The 22,990-nt window shown below is 42.0% G+C and overlaps 2 protein-coding genes across 2 annotated transcripts; both read left to right on the top strand.

Moving 5' to 3' along the window:
* Window positions 1-982: 982 nt before the first annotated feature.
* exosc10 (exosome component 10) lies at window positions 983-10,947 on the top strand. Its single transcript, XM_030118158.1, has 25 exons — window positions 983-1,131; window positions 1,561-1,697; window positions 3,008-3,131; window positions 3,213-3,317; window positions 3,431-3,590; window positions 3,692-3,800; window positions 3,876-3,951; window positions 4,031-4,141; window positions 4,229-4,372; window positions 5,598-5,788; window positions 5,954-6,110; window positions 6,247-6,395; window positions 6,525-6,575; window positions 6,695-6,806; window positions 6,915-6,962; window positions 7,061-7,136; window positions 8,059-8,168; window positions 8,247-8,339; window positions 8,413-8,481; window positions 8,573-8,678; window positions 8,766-8,839; window positions 10,100-10,271; window positions 10,393-10,457; window positions 10,533-10,606; window positions 10,708-10,947. Exons 1-25 carry the CDS (start codon window positions 1,024-1,026, stop codon window positions 10,736-10,738), a joined length of 2,652 nt encoding a protein of 883 aa, XP_029974018.1. The 5' UTR covers window positions 983-1,023; the 3' UTR covers window positions 10,739-10,947.
* A 5,808-nt stretch (window positions 10,948-16,755) lies between these two features.
* Window positions 16,756-19,877, top strand: srm (spermidine synthase). Its single transcript, XM_030119673.1, has 8 exons — window positions 16,756-16,946; window positions 17,292-17,412; window positions 17,519-17,611; window positions 17,677-17,830; window positions 18,076-18,159; window positions 18,335-18,480; window positions 18,639-18,761; window positions 18,868-19,877. Exons 1-8 carry the CDS (start codon window positions 16,816-16,818, stop codon window positions 18,883-18,885), a joined length of 870 nt encoding a protein of 289 aa, XP_029975533.1. The 5' UTR covers window positions 16,756-16,815; the 3' UTR covers window positions 18,886-19,877.
* Window positions 19,878-22,990: the final 3,113 nt, after the last annotated feature.

Raw genomic sequence — 22,990 nt, 5'->3', positions numbered from 1 at the left:
GTTTTGAACATTTGGATTGTGTTTGAGGAATCTGTGAGTTATTTATATTGAACCCAGTTACACAGTGCTGATAGAGGTGCTAAAGAGGTGTTTTGAAGGTTAATGTCAGTAGAAAAGTCTTGCTCTCTTAAAACCAACAGATAAATAATAAAAAAATTAAATTCTGGTAGGGTTTCAAGAGTCCTTGTGAAGTTTGAAGAACTTGGTACCGAGTTTTGTCTAAATAATGTGTGTCTGCGTATAACATTCTTTCATTTCTTTGCTGTTTGAGAGGCTGAATTAAAACAACAAAGCTAGTAGAATTAGAGGTATTAATGAGCTCATCCTCCAACAGACTCAAACAGCTTAACTTGTGCAAAAAAAGGAACCAGAATTTTTATTTTATTTTATTTTATATTATTTTATTTGTTTCGGGAGGGATGATTCAGCCAGGGGTTCTGATATTTCCGTTTTATTACAAGGGTATATGATGTCCAGTACATGTTGTTTGTAGTTTGTAAGAATTAGAATGATAATTAAAATTAGATTATATACTTTATTTGGGGGGAATCCTTGCAACATAGCTGCACACAGAAAGAAGACTGAATAAAATATCATGCAAGTTATATATCAATATGACAGGGTAAGGTTAAATACAAATATTAATATATACAGGACTAAGCAGTGACTGGCATTAGCATAAAATAATGAAATAACCAGATAAGCACAACAATTACTATTTAGAAGACTGTCGACTTGTGTCCTCACGGTCCCTCACAAAGCATCAGGTCAATTGGACTTGGTTATACTGTGTGTCTTTCAAGATTTCCCTTTTCCCTTATAGCCAGATTAGACAAAGACATTAAATTAAGTTCATCTGAGCTGATTTAATTGCTTTGAGACACCCGCCCATGGTGGCTTTGGGTGCGTTTCCCCTCCACGCCTTCAGGTGGCGCTGTGTCACCCGCGTTCGTTTCTGTGGCCCAGAAGAAAAACAGCCTCAGTTTCCTGCTGCTCACATGTTTATAACAGCAGAGATAAACCATGAAGTCTGCTAATAAAAGCGACATTAAAGACAGCAACACAGACACCAACGACGACGAAAAGGAGGAGCTGTGTCCCGGCTTCAAAGATGTGGACGCCTTCGTTAAGGTAAGAGAATCCGGACGGAAAGGCTTTGAGTTGAAGCTCGCGGCCAGGTGAACAACGTGGGTGAGCTTGATGCTTTGGAGCAACTTTACAACATCCGAGGAACGAATGCTGTTCAGTAAAGCACTTTAGATGAGCTTTAGAGCTCGAAATTCCAGCTAAGTGCATTGAAAAGCAATCTGCTTGAACCAATATAGTCTTATAAAGAGCGAAGCTCTCTGATTTTCTAACAAAGGTTACCTGTTTAGGTTTTGAACGTGAAGTAATGCGTGTCATTGCTTCCTACCAAAACATCCTTCAGTAGATTAAAAACTGAATTTATGCTAAATGCACAACCCCAGCTATGAAAAGGCTGAACAGATAAAAAAAAAAAACATGCATCAGAAACTTCAGCAAATGTTCTGTCAACGTGGCCCCTGTTTTCTCCTGCAGTACGGATTGGGTGCAGTATTATCTGCCACCAAAGCTTCTGCAGTCCTGCCTCAAGCTGGAGATGAATATGATTTCTACCGGAGCTTCCCAGGATTCCAGGAATTCTGTGAAAGTCAAGGAGATAAACTCCTCCACAGGTGAGCGTGTTGGTGCTACAGCTAGGTCAGGCAACCGATCATTTTGACAGTGTGTTTACTCCTCTGTCAAAGAATATCATTTGTGTGGCATTCATCCATCTTTGATTCAGCTTCCTGTCAGTCCATCACAAAGCAAACATACACTCACATCAGTGGACAATTTTAGTGGAATTTGTTTTTGGATTGTCAAAACAATCAATAATAGTAAAAAAAAAATAGAAAACTTATGGAAAGCCCATCATTGCACAAGAACACATGTAAACTCATCACATAACAGCCTCTCATACATAGATTTTTTTTGTATTTAAACAACCACTTCATCCTGTTAGATCCTCTTATGTGAGTGTCCAAACCTTCAACAGTTAAATCAAATAGTTTTTGAGCATCAGTTTTTACTCAGAAGTGCTTTCCTTCACAGTTCAACACACCGACAATCCATGTGTGAGAGGTTTTCAGTCTATCTCCTCTAGGTTGTGATATTACTGCATTTGAAAGTGCTTTAGGACTTGTTATATACTGTTTTGAACTTTAAACCCTTCGTTTCCTGTTCTGTCACTGCTGGAAGGATTCAGCATGTGTATTTGGAATACCCGTCATCTCCTTATGTATTAGAAAATAACTCATTTGTAAGATGGGCTTCTCATCACTGTCAAAAATGCACAGTGATATTATATTGATAGAACTGTCAGTTAATCTGTCTTGTAAAAGAGGCTGAATCGCTATTTGTGCATTTTTAACAATTCTAAAACATCAATATAAATCCAGGCAGCATAAATATGTCAGTGATGATTAGGGGTGGGAATTTATCAGATTATTATGATTTCATTTTTGATTCTGTGCTTTATCAATTCTCTTATCGATTCTCATTTGGAAAATGCATAAGGAGGCATTTATGTAGCATTATTGGTTGTTAATATAAGGTTTTAAGCTGAGGTAAATGACTAACGTTTAGGCAGTGTTAGTTACCTGCCGTTTTAACAGCAGGCGACTTGTTAATGTTGCTGTTGCTGCTGAGTTGAGATTCGCTCCGGAGCGTATTGAATACGCGGCATTCATTCAAAGTTGAGATCAATAAGGGAATCCTTTGCCAAATTGGCAAACAATTCCAAGGAATTGAAACACTGGGAACCGGTTCTCAACATGTACCGGTTTGATATTTCCTTCCCTTTTCATGAGAGGATTAACTCTTTAGAAAAATGTTGAATTGTTCTTTGGCCCAATACAAGCAGAACACTAACAGACCGCCTGAGTGAAAGTGAGCTTTGATTCAGAAAATGAATGCTCTTTGCTCTCTGTGCTCCTGTGTTCAGCATGAGTCAGATAATGCACCACCATGGCTGCCGGTCTCACATGAGAGACCGAAACAAGCTGACGGGACTCGAGGAGAGGTTCGACTTGGTTGTGGATTCGAACGACGTCATCCTGGAACGAGCGGTAGGACCCACAGCTTCGCTGTTCAACGAGTTCCTGCAGTGAAGGAAAATGTTTGAGAACCTCTTGTACCTGGTTTTTCAGGGTATTCTTCTGGATGAAGCTGACGGGTTGAACAGGAGCCAGCAGCCTGTGATGCCTGTGGGCTTTCAGCCTCCCAAAATTGTCGTTTCCAGCTGGAACCGCAAGGTTGGTGAATTAACTCCTATACCGTTACACTCCAGATCCCATTCTCTGGTCTTAAGTCTTTGAGTTTTCGTTGTGGAGTATCACACCTGACTGAAAGCCGTGTTATCAATCAGGGTTCCAGCTCTGGAAGCCGCTCAGAGACGTTTCGGTTGCTCCACGCCAAGAATGTTGCCAGACCTCAGCTGAAATTCAAGGAAAAAATCGACAACAGCAACACACCTTTTGTTCCCAAGATCTTCATCAAGCCCAACGCTTTAAAGCCACTTCCTGCTTGTGAGATGGTTTTTTCATCCATAATCCTCAAATCTGATTCTTACTGATGCCATTATCCCGGTACTTATCTCTTACTTTTTTTCTTTGCTTCTGTTTCTTAGATTTCACCAACAAGCAAATGCGTAAAGAAAGGCCGGAAGACCTTGACGTTCCCGCTGCCCTGGCTGACTTTATTCACCAGCAAAGAACTCAGGAACATGTTGACGACATGTATGACCTGTTATTTTAAGTTTTTTTTAAAATCTTTTTCTAGCTGCCACTGTCTGACGCCTTTGACCCCTGCAGGTTTGCACATCCGTACCAGTATGAACTCGACCACTTTTCAGTGCCAGAGAAGCTTCTGTTGAAGCCAGAGCCGCAGGTAAATAGAGCGAAACACTGGATTTTCTAATATGTTATTATTATTGTTGGATAATCTGTTACCTTCGTATTCATTTTAGATGTACAAACCATTAGCTGAGACCAAACTGTCTTACATCGATACCCTGGAAGATCTGGTGGCGCTGAATGAGAAGCTCTGTAAATTGTCAGAATTTGCTGTGGACCTTGAGGTAAGATGATCAAACATGCCATGTTTGAATCGAGTGCCTTGATTTGGGACTTTTCTCACTTCTCAAGCTCTTTGTTTTCCCTCGCAGCATCATTCCTACCGCAGCTTCCTCGGCCTCACCTGCCTCATGCAGATCTCCACCAGAGACGAAGACTTCATCATTGACACTTTGGAGCTCCGCAGCGAGTTGTACATACTGAACGAGGCGTTCACTGACCCGTCTATTGTCAAGGTGATGAAACCGCTCCGCAAATCAATCCTTGCTGTGGCCTGGTTCATGACCGCCTCTGTGGGAAATTGAAGATGAGATGACACGGATGATTTGATTTGTTACCGGGTGAAGTGCTGCACTTTTTTTTTTTTTTTCTTTTTTTGTTAAAACTTAATACATCTCCTGCAGTGTAATTGGTCTTGGTTTTCTCAAACATACATCTGAATGCATCTGAACCAAACACCTTGAAACGTCGTGAAAACACGTGAGTTCTTGGGATCATTGTGCGCAAAGTTGCAGCTTTGATAAGCTTCTCAGAACCATCAAACACGCGGTCCAATAGAAATTAAAGTGGAGGATATATCTGGGGTAAAAAAACCCAGAAATAAGCAATTATTGCACTTTCCTTTTTTGGAAAATTTCACAGCCAGAAAACCCAAATCTGTTCGCAGTATCCTCCAGAGAGCTGCAGTGACAGCACAAACTGGAATGAGCAACAATGTTTACATGAAAAGACTTTTAATACATTTGTAATTAGTTTAAAACATTATTTCATTTATTTACAGAAGTATAAAGCTTTAAAAACATATGGTTTTGACTCCTTGATAGAACAAAATCAGTTTAAAGCAAACTGACAGCTGATTTTTACTCTTTGGAAACCATAGCAGTCTTAAACTCGTGCAGTTTTGACAATTAGTCGTGGTGTTTTCCTTTTAAGTTACTTCCAAGTAAAAGGGTTCAAATAGTGGAATTGGGGATTTTTTTTTTTAAGCTGGATGAAGCAGAGTCATCATATTCCCAAAACCTCAGTACTGAGAATGGACTAGATATTTCCCTGAGGGAATATTTGCATTTAATTCTTCATCCAGTCATCATCATTTAGAAATTACTTTAGGTGCCAAAAGAAGAAAATCTCTCTGGGGATGATAATTGAAGTTGGACTCAGAACCAGATCGTTTTGAGTCGTGTTTGACAAAGTTGGAAAGTGTCCAGCGGTGTGTGGGAGCCGCCATGACTCACGCTCTGTTGGACACCTGTAAGACGAAAGAACAAAGTGTGTGGGCTTGAACAACAGAAACATTTCTGGAAAAAAAAAAATAAGATCAGAAGATTTTGTCCAGAGTCTCGCTCCGGCCATGGCGGCGGCTCGGCTTTGTCCTGATTTGTGAAGAAATGCATTCGTGAGTTTGTGAAGCTGAATATGTGGGTGATCGATCCCTGAGCGTGCTGTCTCTCCTCTCCTCAGGTATTCCACGGCGCCGACTCGGACGTCGAGTGGCTCCAGAGGGACCTGGGGCTCTACGTCGTCAACCTTTTCGACACACACCAGGCGAGCCGGGCCCTCAACCTGGCCAGGCATTCCCTCGACCACCTGCTCAAACACTTCTGCAACGTGGACGCGGACAAACGCTACCAGCTGGCCGACTGGAGGATCCGGTGCGTTGGCGCCACGCCCGGATCATTTAACGCTTAAATTTACTATTTCAGCAGCTGCATTGAGCCGGTTTCTCTTTATGCATTATATTTTTTTAAGCCTGTGGAAGCGAAAAGCGATTTTTGAGGAGTTGAAGTGGAAATTTACCCGTAAAAATGTCCTTCTAGGCCCCTGCCTGATGAAATGGTTCAGTACGCGCGGAGCGACACCCATTACCTGCTCTACATCTACGACTGCGTGAGGGTGCAGCTGCTGGACTTCAACCACGGCCAGCCCGGCCTGCTGCAGTCTGTCTGGAACAAAAGCAAAGACGTCTCCCTGAAGGTGCGCGCAAATCTCCCTCCACGCACCGCCACGCTCCGAAAAGAGCCTTTAATTCCGTATTTTCAGTCCCCCGCCGTGGTCTCCGGCATGTTCCGATGTCTGTCACGTTTCTCTCTCTCTCTCCCCTTTTCCACAGAAATATGTGAAGCCCATATTCACCGAGGAGTCGTACTTGGAGCTGCAGAGGAAGCAGAAAAAGTCTTTAAACACCCAGCAGCTCACTGCCTTCAGACTGCTGTTCGCCTGGAGGGACAAGCTGGCCAGGCAGGAAGATGAAAGCACAGGGTAGGCCGTCTGGAGACGGATGGACAGGCTGTTCTTGGAAATCCGCCCCGGCTCTTGTCACATCCGAGTTGCTGTTCAGCCATATTTTGTTTGCAACCACCTCTTAAATTCATTGTTTTTGGGTTGTAGATACGTCCTGCCCACCCACATGATGAGTAAAATATCCGAGGAGCTGCCCAAGTAAGTCGACGAGTGTCCCCCGCCCCTCCCGCCCGCTCGGCTTTTAATTCATTTTTAATGTTCTGCTGCTCTCACGTCGGCGCCGGCGGATTTATCGCTTTGATCCCGTTCTCGTTCAGAGAGCCTCAGGGCATCATCGCCTGCTGTAACCCCGTGCCCCCTCTGGTGAGGCAGCAGGTCAACGAGCTTCATCTGCTGGTGCAGCAGGCCAGGGAGATGCCCCTCCTGAAGGTGAGGGAGGAGGAACGGCGGCAGCCGCGATGCTCTCAGAATAAACGTTTCCTGTCGCTGTCGGTTGTGATTTGAGTTTCCGGTGTTTCCTCTCCGTGTTTCACGCAGGCCGAGATCGTGGCTCAGAAGATGAAAGGCCTCACCCCCATTAAGAAGGTTGGCTTTACACCTAATTGAATTTTCAGTCCTCCGTTGCAGTGGTTAAAGAAACGTCTGGTTCAATATGAAGTGAGTAAACTTGTGTGATTTCACAGCCAGAGGTCACGTTATTTGGTCCGCACGATACATCGAAAGTCTCTGAGATCGACCTGACTCCGTTTTCCTCTGACGGTGAGCAGAACACACGCTTAGTGACGCATCACACAAGCAGCGCGTTTTCACAGTGCTGTGGTATTATTAACATATATCTAGGAAGCAGTTATCATAGCTGGTCTCACAAAAGGCTGAAGAACATACAGAGAGCAGTAAGAATCAAAGGTGAATGTTGAAAATAAAAAGCAATGAACTATAAAACTGTCAAGACAGAAACACTGCTGTCACGAAACTAGCAAAGGAAATATGGAATATGAATAAAATTTAGAATAAAAAGGTCTAAAACATCAATTTAGACAGACTATCACAAATAAGTAACTATAAGGTTGTTTATTATAAGAAAATATGAACAAATCATAAGTTTATGTAGTTTTTAATGCTGTAGGCGAGTTGCTATTAGATGTTGTGCGTTTACTGGTCTGTATGTGTGTTAAGCTCTGATAAATACTCCTGAGGCAAGCTTTTTATTATAAAACCAACAGGCAGCCAATTAAGGGACTTTGAATCCAGACTGTTTTGTCCACAAATATGTTAGCAATAAATCGTCCATTTTAAAAAAAATTGAATTTAAATGATTTTTTTTCCCCCTCTATTAAGCAGAGTTCAGAGGCGGGACTCAGGCAGAATCACGGCTGTTCAGGGCCATGAAAATTGAAACGAAGGGCCTTCTGCCAGCGAGTGAGGAGGAAGTAGTTCATTTGCACGTTTCAGGAAACATGAGAAACGCATCGCTGCGAATTCACTTTCCAACAATTCTGTCAAATTTAGAAGACGTTTTTCACCACTTGGCAGCGTCTTCCTAAAAATAATGACACTAGTTTGAGAGCATTGAGAGAAAAATAAATGCATCTGCTCAGAAAGCTGCATTAATGTATAAATGTAAAAATCTGGGAAAATCGCCAGATGAAAGCACAGCTGACTTTATCGTTCCTTATTTCAGAAGCGCAAGTCAAACAAGGACAGCTTTTCTCGGAGGACGAGCACAGAATGGACGTCGACTCAGAGAAAACATGTGGCCTTGTTGCAGCAGCCAAAATCACGCTGTTCCAGGTAAACGTCAACGTGCGGTTTGTCGTGCCCAGCTGGTTGGACGTGCACAGCGGTGAAACACCTGCTTCCCTCTGACAGGAACCAGAAATAAAAGATGACCAAGATTCTGCCTCCGTAGCTCAAACGAAGGCCCGGCGCATCGTGGAGTCCTTTGAGAATCCTTTCAGGATGGTACGTAAATAACCTTCTACTGCCTCCCATTAATTTACCTGATCACGTCTCACTCTTTCGTCTCTCTTTTCAGTATTTACCCTCCACCGGTGTGCACATCAACAAGAACGCCAAGTTCGACCCGTCTTCTAAAATCTTCGAGGTGATCGGAGTGCTGGAGTTGCTGTTGACCTCTCTTTCTCTCTCTCTCTCTCTCTGCCGATGCTCATTGCTCTGCTGCTGCGTCTCTCCAGATCAGTAACAGGTGGAAGCTGCAGACGATTGAACAGCAACAGATGGAGCTGGATGCTAAGAAGAAAGCCAAGCAGGACATGAAGGAAAAGGCGAAGAAGGAGTCGGGTACGGGCCTTAATTCATTTGCTCCTTGTTGAAGCTTCTAAAGAATAGTTTCTAAGTGTATCTTAATGTGTATTTTTTTTTCCACAGAGGAGAGGAACAAGGCCAAGCAGAGCTATCAGGACTCCCTCCAGAACATCTCCACGGTTCGCCAGCAAGCGGCGGTGAGTCGCTCGCGGTCCAGTTCTTGCTTTCTACTTTTAATAGTATTTGCACCCATGTCAGCAGCACCAGTGGTGTCCCTACTGGGGGAAGCAGGACGCCCCTGCTGAATTCACCCCTCAGCCCAGCACCGAATCTCCAACTACGTCATTAGCCAGTCTCACCCTCTGCAGTGGCCCCCATTGCTGGTTTTTTCTTCACATATATATAATGACTCATAAGCCAGCGGACGGCCGCTGTCAGTCCACAGCACGCCAGCGAGTCTTTTAATATTTGTATCTGTCACATGATGCGTCTTGGGAAGGAGGAAGCACAGCATGGGGCGGCGGCATCAGAGACTCGTCCCGGACTCATCAAACACTTCTCCGTTCTCCTGGGTGGAAACGGCAGATACCCAACGTCCAGGAAGCCTCTTCCAGCTGCATGCGTGTCTCAGGGGTGTGTCATGACGCCCACGCACCGACTCCCACCCGTCCCCTTGGCGCTTCGCGTCTTTTTTTAAAATACTGGGATGAAAGTCTGGGTGCTTTGTTCGTTCTGCAGGAGGAGAAGAAGACGCTCCTCTTCCGCTACAGCTCACTATCTGAGGCTCGCAGTCCTTCACCAGAGCAAAGGCTCTGATCACCGCTTCAGCGTTCGCTGGTTTTGAAGCTGAAATGGCGGCTTCAAAAAAAGCACGTTGGCACCATCTGGCCGCGTGTGTCAGTCGGAAATGTTCGCAGTAGCTTTTCAAAGTAACAGGCGTGGACCATGCCAAGTGCAGGCGAGTCCTGGCTGCTGCAGCGAGCCGTCACATTCAGCCTCCAGTTTGGCAGGGAAATCTTGTTTCTTTTTTCTTTTTTCTTTTTTGTATATTGAAAGAAAACTTCATGCCATATAGTGTGTTCAGTCTTAAAATGTGCGGATAATGTACATAACATTTACATTAAAAGAGATCAAATGTAACAAAAGATGCTGGACTCTGCAATCAGTGCCAACATTTTATATTACTTAATAAAGTCGGTAAAAACATGGCGTTACAGCATCTGAGGTGTGTGCGGTGCGCCGTAGTGCACCTGTACATGAGATGGAGAGGGTTCACACTGCAGAAGTGGTAAAAATGAGCTTTTTAACTAAAGTTAATTTATTAAACGTCAATCGGCCTTTCGACACAAGCCGTCTGCTGTTCCAAAACACCAACTTATTTTCACATGCGTGTGTCAGATTGTATGCTGTTTGTCGAGTTTAGTACATGTACTGATGCTGCTCACCAACTCCATCAGGAAGCGGCGAAAGGACAGAAACGAGAGCGTGTTGCCGGTGAACCTGGAGAGTCGACTCCCAAACCGAGCAAGAAGCTGATGAAATCTGCAGAGACGCCCCAGAGGACAGAGGAGACTCCAGACAGCTTCAAACCCTTCGACTACAGTCAGTCAGACCTCAAAGTCTTCGCCGGTACGCATACCTGAGAGTTATTATTACCAATTAATTTTTAAATAGAGACCAGTTCATGTTTTATTCCGTCACAGTTTGTGTCAAATTTCGAAATCAACTTGAAAAATCTGCCCTCTTACAGATACCAAATCAAAAGACAGCACTCAGTTTGATCCAAACCGGCAGGCCCATGACTCCAAGAAAAAGGTACTTCTTACTCATTTAGTATAATGAGGTTTATCTTATAAGTGCTTTCATAATATTCTATATTTTGTTCAACAGAAAACACCGAAGGGACCGAAAAACACGGGAGCTGGAAACCGGAGCATGTCGTACCTGGCTGGGAAATCAGACAGGTAATTAATGGTATTCAGGGCGCAGGGTTTTTTTTTTTTTCTCTGCTTCTCTGAAATGACTCGTCTCATGTTGACTTGGCCTGCCTCTTTATTCCCCACAGAGGATTTCGACACAGCTGGCCTAAACGGTAGATTCTCTTTGATGGCGTCTTCTTTTAAATAATGTTCATCTTTCAAAAACAAGAGTAGACTCTTTTCTTTTTATTTCTTTTTTTTTTTTCCCCCATTCTTCAGTATTTAAATTCTGAAAGAATTTCAAAGTGTATTTTTTCAGCTGTTTAACCTGTGAATATGTGGAAACGCAAACCGCTTGATTAAAAGCAATTTAGAGGAAAACATTGTTGTCGCGTTTTATTGATGCATGAAAGCAGCAGAAATATAATTGAGGCTCCTGAGTCGCCACCACAAATTTACAGTATCGAACCAAATGAGTTTAGGAAACACTGATGTGACACCAGGGCTGCAGCTGATGATTATTTTGACAGTTGAAATTGTCAGTTGTCAAATTAGAAAATCAAGAAAACAATTTTCTGGTTCTTTATTCCCCGCCAAAAATATATTTCAATCAGTGGTGTGCAGTCGAGGGAAAAAATAAAATGTATAAACATTTATTAAATAGTTACAATTATCCAATGTTTTGATCTTTAAATTCATTTTCCGTTTTATTTCAATTAAAAATCCCTAAATTTGCACGTTTCCTACTGCAGGGAATGAGCCTCGTGGCGACACAAGCACTGAGCTTCACGGCAATCCAAGATAAAAACCTGATAAAGTGAGCCAAATCTTTGATTTCATTTAATTTTTTAAATGTTTTAGTGGTGTTTGAGCGAATGCATTTAGTTTTGACTGTTACTTTTGCCGCCGCTACCAGATGGCGTGTGAAAAGTGAGGGGTGAGACGCTTATTCTTGAAAAGCACTTGGTGAGACATTCCAGCCAATTGGGGGGAAAATGTTTGATTACACTTACATCTTCAGATGCCTCGCTTTTTATATATATGTATGTTTATATATATATATATATATATATATATATATATATATATGTAGTGTGTGTGTGTGTGTGTATGCTTTTCAAGAAAGGAAAAGCTGCAGCGCAGCATGATAATCTCCTTCATGTCTTTGTAGTTTGTTCCCTGCAGTATTTTATTGTGTCTATTTTTGCGGGAGCCTGCTGACTTTTTTCACACCATTTATCCAACTTGTGTCCGTGCACATGGCACAGCAAAGCAGTGGCAGCGTATTAATCACGCTTCAGACAAACCGTGTGTGTGCGTGTGTGTGTGTGTGTGTGTGTGTGTGTGTGTGTGTGTGGCCGCTGCACAAAGATGATCAAAACGAGTGGCGTTGTCCAACTGCAAAGTAAAAGTTCTGTGGGAAAATAACATCAACGGTCACTTTCTGAGCATCATTTAGCATCCAGACTGAATAAATGGGCGGCGAGCAGCTGGAAAGGACAAAAATAGATGAAATAAAAGAAGTTTGGAACATGTGACTCCAGAAGATAAAAGTTGAAAGAACAGATGTAAGCGGGTAATAAAGATGAAATCATGTGACGGAGGCGATGCAGCGGAATGTTTCACACCACATATAATAATTTAAAAATTATATCGGAAGTCAGTTAAAAATTGTAAATATCTATGGGCCGAGTCCGGGCTTAAGGGCCATTAAACAGTTGAAAAACATGCTTTTGAACTTGAGTGAGTCCTCTGAAGTTAAATATTCATGTGTTATTTTTTGTTACTGCGACTGATTATAATCATATTTATGTTAGAAGACACTATGGAGCAGAAATCTCTCACATTCTATACAAGAGGAACTAGTAACAATGACAGTGTGGTTTCACAAGTCAGTTGTGATCACTGAAGTGCTCGCTGTTCATTAAATGTCTCTGCTGCTGTATGATTTTTTTTTTCTTCACTCTGTTTGATGTTCTCCTGGTTATTCTTTGTATGTACGGTAAGTACTTGTCTTTTTTTTTTTTTTTTTTCTCCATGAGAGCACTTGTTGTATGTGTTCAAGCACTCTCGTGGCAAAAAATAGATTTTTCATGTTGTTTTTATACTCATTGATGAATGATTTCTTTTCTTTATTTGGATTGCCATGAAATTGCCAATGAAAACAAAACAAAAAGGAAAAAAGGTGACATTCTCCTCTTCTTTTGGATGAAACGGAACAGAAACTGTCTCAGCTGGTTATGCATCAGCAGACTTGTTGTCCAGCAGCATGGTGATGATCTGATCTGTAATTGAACACGGAGACTTTCAGAGCTTGTCCATGACTTTTTGCTTCCTCTTGAGGAGACCCAGGTCTTTTGAGATAACTGAAGAGCTCCATTGTGTTTTTCCAGCAGGGACCTTCTCTTCGGTTCACGCTGTGCTCTGCTGGGGAGGCAGCAGCGCTTTCCATGACACTGACGGCGCGAATAAAACCAGCAGGCTCAAAAATTAGCATGACCATGGTGGACTTCATTTAGAGAAAAGACAAAGGTCAAACTGAAAACCATTTATTTGAAGGCTGCTACATTTAATGGCTGGGGAAAAATCCTTGCGAGACTGCTATTGCCAGTTTATGTAACGATTGGTTTATCATATTATGCATCTGGGCCTTGACAAAACAAAATGGGTGCAGCAGCCAGGATCGTGATGACCGGCCGGGTGATCAGGCCTGTTTGGGTATTGGGTATCGACAGTCAGGTGAAAACCAGGTGCTTTGTCTCGTCAGACTTTCACTCTGGAGTCGGTCACCCAGTAACTCGAAAAGGGATCAAACCAACATGGTTTGTTTCAGCCGCTCCTGTGTTGTTTCTTTAGGACTAGTAGTCGACATTTGTGTCTAAAAAATAATTTTGGCAACAAAAAATACCACAAAAGACGCTGGTTAGGCGTCCAAATGTTTTGTTTCGGGCTCCTGGTGTGGGGCCATGCAGTGCCAAAATTCCACATGCCTGAACACCACAGTCGCACACAGTTAAGATCTCTTTCTGAGAATCACGCGATGATTCTTATCCTGAAGTCACAACATCATAACCTGTTTGTTCTTTTTTTGTTTTGTCATCTTTTCCTGGTCAAACTGTCTTTCTCTTGCTGTGGTGCCGCATTGTGAACATTTTTCGTGTTTTGTTTTGTTAGTGACTAAGGTATGCTTTCGTTTCACCTGTTAGTAATCTACTTATTTATTTCTTTTGCAGTTTCTGCTTCCTTTAGTTTTTTGGTTTTTTTTTTTTTTTTTTAGATTTCATTCTTTTGTTATGTTACAGTCTAATATATTCACTTAATTTGTTTTTCAGTTGTAGTTTATTATACTTTGAATCTCCTCATTTACTTAGTAGAAATTTAAGTATTTTCTGTCTTTTATTGGCTCAGTGAACAAATCAATCATCTACATAAGGTCACATCAGACTGTAATCCAAAACTAGGTTTGAAGGAATTGAAATAAAAACACACAAATTAAATAAAACAATTAAAGTAATATCAAACAAAAAATAACAATGACAAATTGCTAAATGAATATTCCAAATACAGTAATGCAATGTTCAGTAATATTATGAAAATGATCAGACAGGTTTTGTATCTGTAAATTAAAGATTTAATTACAGTCTACAGACGTAATTTAATCTTGATTCACTAGCATCATTTGACTTGTAAAATGGAAGAATTGCAGAATGCCTCAGATCTGCAGTTTTCTTGCAGTCATTCTTTCCTCTGTGCCTTTTATTCCCTCTTGGAGTTTTACAGGATACAAAATAGACAGCATCATTTTTAAATTTAGTAAAACGGCTATTTTGAGATAAACAATAAGTGCTTCTTACTAAGAAGCTCGATTGTTGTTTTACTTGCTGCTTGTTTTAGAAACATTTTATCTTAGGATATTTGCAAACAATCAGCATATTGTCTGCTCTCGGGACAAGTTTTTTTTCTTCTTCTGAAAACAAAGAATGTCTTTCTCAGATATTCCTCACACAAAAACTAACGTGTGGTTTTGAATTCTCCTCAGTCAACAATAAATATCGAGAGGTTAAGCAACTCGTTGTGAAGACCTGGGTCAGCATTCTGAAGTCTGAATTTTTGATTGATGTTTGTTTATTTCGAATAGCTTTCTCCCATCTTCACAAACTTTTTCCTGTTCTCCAGATAGCTTCTCACCCAACTCAGCACAACTCCCCCTTTTTTCCCCCCATACTGTTCCAGTTTATTGATTAATATCTCATGCTCTATTGTATCATCACTAACCTGGAGTTTTGTCCGTCGAGCATCCTGTGATCAGCTGCAATCTGATTTAATTTTCTGCCAAGTGAAAGATGGAGCCTATTTTGGGAAGTCACATGTCACTAAGATCTTCTGTGACCTGAAGACCATATAACTCCCCTCAAGCTTCAGCATTGTGTGGAAACATATCAAGTTGTAGGAAGAAGATAAGATAAGCTGCAGCCTTAGGTTCTATAGCGATCTTGTGACCCTGCCTGCAGCTGTCTTCTCCATACGGAACAATCTGTTTGTGACTCCCACCACTTCTGTGTTGTTGTGTTGTGGTTAAATGCATCAAGAGCAACTGTGGTCATCAGAATTTTGTCTGCATTTGGCACATCGGATTGCAGCTCCAGTTCATGTATTAACAAATGTTCTGTCATCTCATCTGTGAGCTTATCTGATTGAACCTTTCTTATATCTTTCACAGTACCTAATGTTTGTCTCAGAGACCTCAAACACTGCTTGTCAATACTTATGTTTCTGTGAACTGCTTATACGAGGTTAGAACCGTTGGAAAAGAATCGTCTGAATCGAATAAAAAGGTTTTATGCTGTAACAACAGAAAATCACAGCAAAGGCCTGAGCCTGATATGCTGGGAATGATACTCATGATTCACAACAGATTATGATCAATCACAGACTGATGATAAAGAATTCATGCCTTCATCACACACTGAACAGACAGTGGAGCACCTGTTCAAACAGACTGTTGCAGCTTTGCCACCACAAGAACCAGTAGAGTAGATACATTCTTCCAGTCACAATGATTATTAACACCAGATTATTACAATACTTTTTTTTTACATTGTATATTGCACCTATGTGCACTGATTGGTCATTGTAGCTCCTTTCATTTTAATTTTCATTCAATTAATTTTTTTCTTTTTTAGTAATTCACTTGATGCACATTTCTGCTCTGTATATAGCTTCCATCTTTTGTACCACTTTATCCAACATGGAGGAGCTGAAGTCGATCCACGTTGCTTAAGGGCAAATGAAGGTCACGCACTGGAGAGGTTTTACATGGTTTTTATTTTACACTGAATTTCTTTTTAGTCATTTGCATTCTGGTACTGTAATATAGTAATTTCCCAAATCTGTGTCAACCAAGTACTTCCTCCGGGTCGTCCGGTTTCCTCCCAGAGTCCCAAAACATGCAGGGTTAACTGGTGACCCTAAAAATCTCCTTTTATCAGGAGGAAACCTGCAGAACCAGACCAGAGGTGGAGGCTTTTTATTGTCCAGGAGTTACTCTGCCCTTGTCCACAGTTAGTTGAGATTGACTCCAGCACCCCATGACACTGCACAGGATGAAAGCAGCATCGAATATGAATGGATGGACAAAGTACATGCATGTATCCTCTATTTAAAAATAGAAATATGCAGTGATTCATCTATCTATATATATTATGTCATATGTCCCGATTTCCCTTGTGAATGTGCTCGGCAGAAGTGATTTCTATAAAGGAAACTTCAATCAGGTGCTAAAGTCAGATATTTCAATCACTTTTTACAAGAAGTGCTGTAAATGTTTAATAAAGACATGAAATACTAAATTTGTTTGCTCTTGGGCTGCTGTGTGCATTGTTTTTATACACAGATAACTGTCTGTACATAGTTTTTATTTGTGAATTTGTGAAATGAATATTTTTTTGCATGCATGGTGCTCCGGGTATGTCTGCTTTTTTAAGCTGTATATTGCGCATGCGCAGTGACGACTCGTCGAGTTTTAGCTTCACGTGTGCTCCGGCTGCAGGGCGGTGCCTGCCAGTGCGAGGTCAAACAAACTACCCACGAACCGGCGCCATTCCGCAATCCTATTGGCCGAGGCGGCCGCGAGCCGGACACGTCAGCAGCGGCCCATTCGCTATAACCGGAGGCAGCACTTTGAGCTGCACGCGAACGGCTTTGTGGCAACTTCCAAACACGTTACTGTTACTTTGTGGCTGCGAGCAGCTGAGATGGACCAGATCAAGGATGGGTGGTTCACCGAGTCCTGCACCCTGTGGCCGGGCCAGGCGATGAGCCTCCAGGTGGAAGAGGTCCTCTACCACAAGAAGTCCAAATTCCAGGATGTTATGGTTTTCAAGAGGTGAGCTGCTAGCTGCTAGCGGTTAGCTCTGCGGGAGCAACACAAGGCTGGTTTCCTCATCTGGGGCTACATGTGACTCCTCACGTTGTCTCAGCCGGGCTCAGATGGCCAGCTCAGACTGTAGCATGGCAGACCGGACACCCTGATCGACTGACATTGTCTGGTCAACACAAATCCCTGCAGGAGTATTTTGTTAGTTGTTCAGGATTGGTGGAAAACGTGTTAGGAATCCGCTTCCTGTGCAGCATTGGGTGTTTATCTTTAGTGTGTCAGCTTTCAAGTGGGCCTCACGCCCTATTTCTTATTCTTATTTAATGTATTCATTGCTGCATCATCATTTTCCAGTAAAACCTACGGGAATGTGTTGGTGCTGGATGGAGTGATCCAGTGCACAGAGAGAGATGAGTTCGCCTATCAGGAAATGATTGCCTACCTTCCTCTGTGCAGCCACCCATGCCCCAAGAAGGTAGTTATCAAAACACTGGAACTTCATGAAACTGCTTTGTGTATGTATAATGAGTAATGTTTGCACCAGGACACTTAGCAATTTGTTTATTTTTCTTCTGCCCTAGGTGTTAATTATTGGTGGAGGTGATGGAGGCGTGCTGAGGGAAGTGGTGAAGAACCCACTGGTGGAGTCGGTGGTCCTCTGTGAGATAGATGAGGTGAGAACAACACTGATTTCCCCCTCAGTACTGCGACTGGCTCTCACCACTCTGCTTCTCTGCAGGACGTCATTAACGTATCAAAGAAGTACCTCCCAGGGATGGCCAAAGGATTCTTCAGCCCCAAGCTCACCCTCCATGTTGGAGATGGCTTTGAATTCATGAAAAAGAACCAGGATGCCTTTGACATCATTATAACCGATTCCTCAGACCCAGTTGGTAGGTGCCACTTTTTCGTGATTAAATATTCTCCGTCTTTGTTAAAGTTAACTAACTCACTAGCTGAAGTTTTTTCCCCACAGTGGAGTTTGTTTGTTATTCTGTATTTATGCCCATTTATGTTCAGCACTTGTTGCAGCAGTGATTCTTTAAAGGTCTTTATATATAAAGTTGAGAAAATACAGACATCAGAACGGTGAAAAGAGATTCCAATTGCTCATTGTCACGTCTCTTTGCTGTTGCAGGACCTGCTGAGAGTTTGTTTAAGGAGTCTTACTATCAACTGATGAAGGCAGCATTGAGAAGTGGAGGGATTCTTTGTTCTCAAGGTAACGTCAGAGCTTTGCATGAAAAAGTTACAGGTTGAAATTAAATACTGGACAACAGCATTCAGTTACAGTTGAACAACAAACTATTTCTGTGTTGTTACTGCATTAAGATGAAATCTCCTCATGGCAAGAATCAACATGCCCTTTGTTTTTCCTCCTTTTGTCGTCTTTACAGGGGAGTGTCAGTGGCTCCATTTGGAGCTGATAAAGGAGATGCAGACTTTCTGCAAGACCCTATTCCCTGTGGTTGACTATGCCTACAGCACCATCCCCACGTACCCCAGTGGCCAAATTGGCTTCATGCTCTGCAGCAAAAATCCTGTAAGTGAGCTTGTCATCCATTTGTGATCCATTAGACACTCCTTTTTTTTTTCTTTCCCAAGGACTGCAGTTTATTTTTAAACCATCCTACAGCACAGTAACTCCTCTTTGCGCACTGAGGCGTAAAAGTAATCTCAAGTTACTCCTTTTCCAACCAGGAAACAAATTTCAAGGAACCCGAAAAGGCACTGACACAAGAAGAAATGGAAAATATGAATCTTAAATATTACAATCCTGAAATTCACAAAGCGTCGTTCGTCCTCCCAGAGTTTGCAAGAAAGGTGAGCAAACGTTTAATTGGTACCCAGTTTGTACGAGAGAGAACTTCACCTTTGCAGATCCATTACTGCTATTTTCCGCTCAAAATCTTTTTTGGGTTGTTGGCAGGTCCTCAATGAAGCATGACCAGCACCGCCGGGCCCTCACGGTCTCCACCTGACCCTCAGCCCACAGTAAACCCTGTCCTCCACCTCTCCACCTCCTCATCATAGTTCAGCATCACTCAAAACAGGGAAATCAATTGACAGGACATTGCTGAGTTACTCGGACAAACCAAAAGTTTGGTTATTCTTCCTCTAAACTTACATGATCCTGATGTTAAGTTATTGTCGTGGTCTACTCTTTTTTTTCTCTCTCTTTCAATTTTACTCTGTAAATCTGTTATATCTGCTTTTATGAACAAAGTGATGCGCACATCCGAATGGGTAAAGCACCATCATCACACCTTACGTCACTTTGTTTTATCTACACGTGATACATGTTGCATACCACATAGATTTTAAAGTATATGTACTTTGTCAGTAATATATTGCGGCACATTTATTTGTAATGTTCCAATATCGGTTTGTCTTTAATGGAAAGTTTTCAGTTGCTTTTTGTCATGACCGCGTATACAGAATTCAGATCTCTGCTACCCACGAACCCCACAGTGCCTGATCGAAGAAGAAAACAAATCCTTTTTATCGCAGTGTACCAGGCAGTGTCCTCAGGAGTTTACTAAATGACCCTGTTTTAAATATCACTAACAGATGATGAAGTCAATTTTAAGGCTGTGATTTTAGGATGGTAAAATGCATATTAAGTAAAATACTAAGTGTGGAAATTAATGCAAAGGAAGGTGTGCTGAGGTGTGAATTCTTTATGCAAATATACCTCACAGTGTTGGGTATCGACCACTGGTGGGTAACTTGTACTGCACTCGGCCTGCCGTTGAGTCTTACTGCAGGACGCCGGTCATTTCTCTCACTAGGGAAACCCAATGTTTCAGTGTGGTTTGTCGAGTTCCAGCCGTTAGTGGAGTCCACGTCGCGTCTTTATGGAGACATGTCATACCTTAGCAATGCATTTGTTTTTATAAGAATTATAAACTGTAATAAATCGGTAACACCAAAGGGATATTTGTGTGTGGACGCATTTGTTTACATGAAAATAATAGACGGAATGATTTTACATAAGACTCTTTTTATTTTTAAGAAGAGTTGTAATGGCTAACAGTACCCTCAAGATGAGAGCATGAAGTATGAACTGATTTTTCTGTTATTTCTGTGTTCTAACTCCTTTCAAGCCAAAGTCATGCTTGGGTTAATGGTTTACTCTCATCTCAGGCAACATTCAGCCTTGTGGTGCAGTTCTCTGGGCTTCACTAAACTTTACTTCGGAGGCTGATGTGAATCACTGATTTTAGCATTTCGAAACAGCAGTTAGTGGGAGTACTGTGCAAAAAAAGTGTTTGAAACAACCGATCATCAGGAAGCTACCTGGTGAAAAGCACTGTTTCACGTAGCTTCTGAAGATATTCACTAGAAATGTTCCAAACATCTCGTCTCTGTGGATTCAGCCTTCATGAGCATCCAGTTTGTTTTAGCAACTCCAGATGAAATTCCACCCATTGAGGCAGGGTCTGTGAGGGCTCCACTCTCTCCCAAGACTCACATTTTCTCTACACTGAGGAAAGTTCTAGATGATTTGGGCTGTATATTTCATACTACTGTCATCAGTTGAACAGTTTCTGAACCTATCGTACTGTCTTTTTAAAACTGGGATTCAACAGAAATAAAACGGGATCACAAATATCTGCCATATTGGTACCACTACATGATGGATTAGTAGTGTCTTTCCCGATACCTCCCTACAAGTTTTTTTCCAAGCACAACACCCCTCAACAAATCAGTGAGCTGCACTGAATCCACCAACACATTATTTAGGTAGGATTTTTACCTGTTAAAAAGCTCTTAGACCCTAAATGGAGGGAATTCCATGCTAATGTGGAGAAAACAAAGAAGAGTTTTAGGAGGATTTTTGGGTCCATAAATAATTTACTTGGATGCTACAACAATTTGTTTGTTTTCCCCATACAGAAGGATTTAAATGCTTTGACCCTTGGGATAGTATCTGCCTATGTGACGGCTTATAAAAGATATAGAATCTAAATTGTGACAGGAATCCCTCCATGTGTCCATTTTCTGCGGTAATTTCGGTGCTCATGATAACAGAGCTGTGAACAGACTGAAAGTGTGTGTTGCACGGGCAGTTTGTCTCTGTGTCGGGCTGGCGACTTGTCCAGGTTGTACCATGCCCTTTGAACAGTGATTGCAAAATAACCAGTAGAGAGGGTTGACAACAGGAGATGGATGGATGGTTCTTTCAGAAGAACAATGTTTGAGAGCAAGAAAATCAGTCTACCTGCGCTGGAGGACAAAATGAAAGAGTGAAGTTATTTTAATGGATCTCTTTCCATTACTCTGTAACGGGCTGTGGGTAATTAATCTTCCACAGGAGGTAGTGCTGTGGAGGGCCGAGCCAGGGGTTGAACTCTATTCTGAACATAATCAATCTATCTCTGAATAATGTATGTTATGTTTGTTTGATGAGCTTCATGATTCAGTCAAAATCTGAGTTTTGTCTGGTAATAGTGATGTAAATTGTTATCTTTCAACTGGGTCTTTAGATGTCTAAGTCTTGTTCAACATTCCCACTTTTAGCTTCTTTCGACTGCAGTTCACCCATAAGCACAGCGGTGCCAGTGAGAGCAGCGAGGCTGTGTGTGCACTGCCAGTATTCCGGCACAGGGTGGCATCCTTGAATCTGGAATGTTTCAGTCAGTCCCTGCTTTTGCACCATGAAAAAAAAAAAAAGAAAAGAAAAGGAGAATTCATTCACATGCATTTTTGTTCATACTCTTTGAGTTGAAATGAAAAGCCTCCTGGACTGCAGTGGATTGTTCAGTCAGTAATTCTGCTCTGAGGTGTCTCTGCGACATTGTTGCTGTTCAGTTGCATCAAATCCTCACTGGTTTTCTATTAAAATCCGAGAAACCTGTAACATGTGGCCCAGTCTGTGCTCCGCAGCTTTTCTCCTCTGTTCCAGGAGCTTCACTCAAAGCAGTACTTCAAGGCTGTTTTCCCTGTATAATGAGGGAAATGAAACATATCTCATCTGGTTTACATTAAGACTACTGAACAATGACCCTGAACAATAACCCTTAACCCATGAATATTTAATTTGATGTTTATGTGCTTTAATAATGACGTCTTATATAAGTCTGATTTAAATGTGTCCACTGCAGTTAAATGGATGGACCGAAATGTCTAGATCAGGCTGGATCACATAACTTCAGCGTGAAGTCCCGAGGTTATCTGTGAGTCAGTGTTCCTCGGCGAACCCTCTCATGCACCATGTCGAGGTGGCGCTGGATCACACCACGGTAGATGTAGAGAAAATGAAGACTTGCACGCACATTAGTGCAATCTGAGAGCAGCAGGCTCGACTGCAGGTTCCTCCGAGGCAGCCCGTTGTTGTAGATTCTTCAAACAACACTGAACTGCCAGTGTAACCGTATCGGCAGTCGGATAATCTCCGGGTTGGCTTCGAGGCCCCCGCTTCAGATCAGAGGAAAACACCCCAAAAACTGCTGTGGGAACGTGACAAATCCGTTGGAACATATCAAACGAGACGTATGGGAATGCCAGTTCTGTACGTTCCCTGCCAGCAGCGCATCAGTAAACCCCATAAAACACTGCTAATTGTGCTATTTCAGCCATATGTCTGGGAGCTGGATGGCACCACCTCAGACGTTTCAAAGAGGCTCCCCTCAGACCAGCATTAATGTTCTCATCATACTGTAATCAACGCCGCTCAGATCTGGAGGTTCCCTTCTGATTAGCTGGATTCGTCGGTGTTATTCAGCAACAAATGTAAAACATATTAGTCATATTCAGCAACAAGTTTTTATGCAAGCTGTAAAAATGATCCACTTGTGACTCATTTTAACTGAAAAGATAGCAAAGGCAGTGTTTAATGTTCCCTTCTGTGAAAAAAAGCTACTTTGATCATTTTGAATATAAACTCAGTTAGATTGAATATATTAGAATGAACTTTAGTAAAACCAAAATATTGCCTGAATAGAGCTTTTGTGGAGTTGTTCAATCCTGGAATCAAACCGTAGTATTGAGTGGCGTTGTATCTTCTGGATAGCAGACGGCTCCAGACGAGGTGAACGATGTGCTCTGTC

This window comes from Salarias fasciatus, chromosome 20 (genome assembly GCF_902148845.1).
Source record: "Salarias fasciatus chromosome 20, fSalaFa1.1, whole genome shotgun sequence".
Classification (NCBI taxonomy): Eukaryota; Metazoa; Chordata; class Actinopteri; order Blenniiformes; family Blenniidae; genus Salarias; species Salarias fasciatus.
This window is presented reverse-complemented; position numbering and strand designations above follow the sequence as displayed.